The 1,902-nt window shown below is 33.3% G+C and overlaps 1 protein-coding gene across 1 annotated transcript; it reads left to right on the top strand.

Annotated features, from left to right (window-relative positions):
* Nucleotides 1-228: 228 nt before the first annotated feature.
* LOC134271891 (conserved oligomeric Golgi complex subunit 3-like) lies at nt 229-1,781 on the top strand (the record flags this gene model as incomplete). The annotated part of the gene is made up of 4 exons (XM_062754121.1): nt 229-406; nt 671-793; nt 912-973; nt 1,616-1,781. Coding segments are annotated over exons 1-4 (498 nt in total), but the record flags the coding sequence as incomplete, so codon positions are not given.
* Nucleotides 1,782-1,902: the final 121 nt, after the last annotated feature.

Here is a 1,902-nt window from a genome sequence, read left to right as displayed (position 1 = left end):
GAGTACATTCAGTACTTTGATTCAGTAGGCTCCTGTCCCTTAATTTTATTCTACACTGATTTTTTTTAATTGTTAGCCTAAGTATTGTGAGTTAAATTGGAAACTTCTGATCAAATCGTATGCAAATATATTTTATAGGCCTAGCTATTGATTTTCCAACTTTATCAGAAAATCAATTTTTGTTTTATTTGAAACCGTGTCTGTACTTTCTCTTTGGCGGTTGTAAAATCGAAAGTATGATGTGTAAACGTTGGAAAAAATGTCGAAGATGAATAAACGCCTTCTACGAGACAGATTAGCTAACTGGGAGTCAAGAAACAATCCACTGACGTCCTTGTCAACAAAACAAAAGGATTTATGCATACAGTTATCGTCAGTAGTGAATGAGAGACGAATTCCAACAGACGTAAGACGTGTCAAACTTTGAATTTGTTTTTACCAGTGTTTACTATTATTTCTGTCAATAAAACAGAGTATGTTCTATTTTCTGTTTAATGTTTAATAATTTTCAAATGATTTCTGAGTTTTTGCATCATGTTTAACGAATCAATCCTTATTTTTTTCTCCACAAACCTTGTAAGTAAAGTTAATTATCCCCTGTACATATCTTGCAAAATATTTTCTTCAGCGTATATTCTTAATTTAAACATTAAGTCGTTTTTATCATCAGCTGCCAGAGGAAGATGGACATTCTGCAATACCTCATCAATCAAGAGAAATAAACCAAGACCCAAGTGTAGGGGAAGAATTCCAGAAAAATGCCCCACCCGAAAAGGCCGAGACAGCACAAATGGTAAGATAACCATAAGATTAAGAAAAAAAATAAACTATATAAATAAGTAACCAAAAAGGAGGAAAACTGATATTGTAGTAAAGTTAAATTTCATTTGAGTTTCATTTATTTTATACAGTTTTTATCTTGGTACTCTGATTTGGAAAGAGACATGGAGAAAGAGGAAGAAGCACAATACAGGTGAGATAGCACAAATATACAATAACATTTGATGGTGTAAGTTGTAAAGAGTACACTATAGTATAATCAATTATAATACAATCAAGTAGAAATGAATGACACATTCTAATGCAATTGGTTTATAAAACTCATTTTGATTGGCTAAGGTGCTTTGTTTGAAGCAATAAAACGAGCATTAACGGAAGTGAAAGCTTTTCATTGTGACGTCATAATAGAGCGACGCAAAAACACAATGCTCCTTGACGTATTTCAAGTCACAAAACTCAACAAAATAAGACGTAAACAACAAACAGAATGCATGGATTGCATTAGAATGGAAATAAATATCTTCTATTTTGGTATTTGCGACTGTTGATGCTGATTTAACGGTTGCAAACATCCGTTTTACCGGCGACGCTTACACGTCGCCGGTAAAACTCAGTTTGCGAGCGTTAAATCAGCATTAACGGTCGCAAGTACCAAATTAGAAGATAGTTATACCCTAATTTATTGTCCACTTCTAAAGTGTTCCCATGATTAGGAAGAGTTCCATATAAAATTTCAAAGAAGTATTAAGTTTTTTAAATATTCCTATCTAAATATTTTACATTTTACGTGTTTAATGTTTGCATTCAATTGAATAATGTACTTCTGACATTTCAGACATTATATAGAAGAGTTACAGGGTTACCAGGACCAATGTGACGGAGTACTAGGGGAGGTAACCACAGCCCTGACCTATTTAGAAGGATTACAGAAGCAGTATGTCAGTGTATCCACCAAGACCAATGCACTTCATGAGGCTTGTGAGCATCTACTGGCTGAACAGGTGAATTTCATACTACTATTATTTGATCAAATTAAAGAATTTGATAAACACAATATTCAGTGAATTATTTCTGTTTTACATCTTGTTTTGCTCTGTACACATGCAACATGAGGCTAAATCA

This window comes from Saccostrea cucullata, unplaced genomic scaffold (assembly GCF_032062105.1).
Source record: "Saccostrea cucullata isolate Sc308-1 unplaced genomic scaffold, CSIRO_AGI_Scuc_v1 ctg8439, whole genome shotgun sequence".
Lineage (NCBI taxonomy): Eukaryota > Metazoa > Mollusca > Bivalvia > Ostreida > Ostreidae > Saccostrea > Saccostrea cuccullata.
The sequence above is the reverse complement of the archived record's forward strand: the minus strand, read 5'-3'. Positions and strand labels throughout refer to the sequence as shown.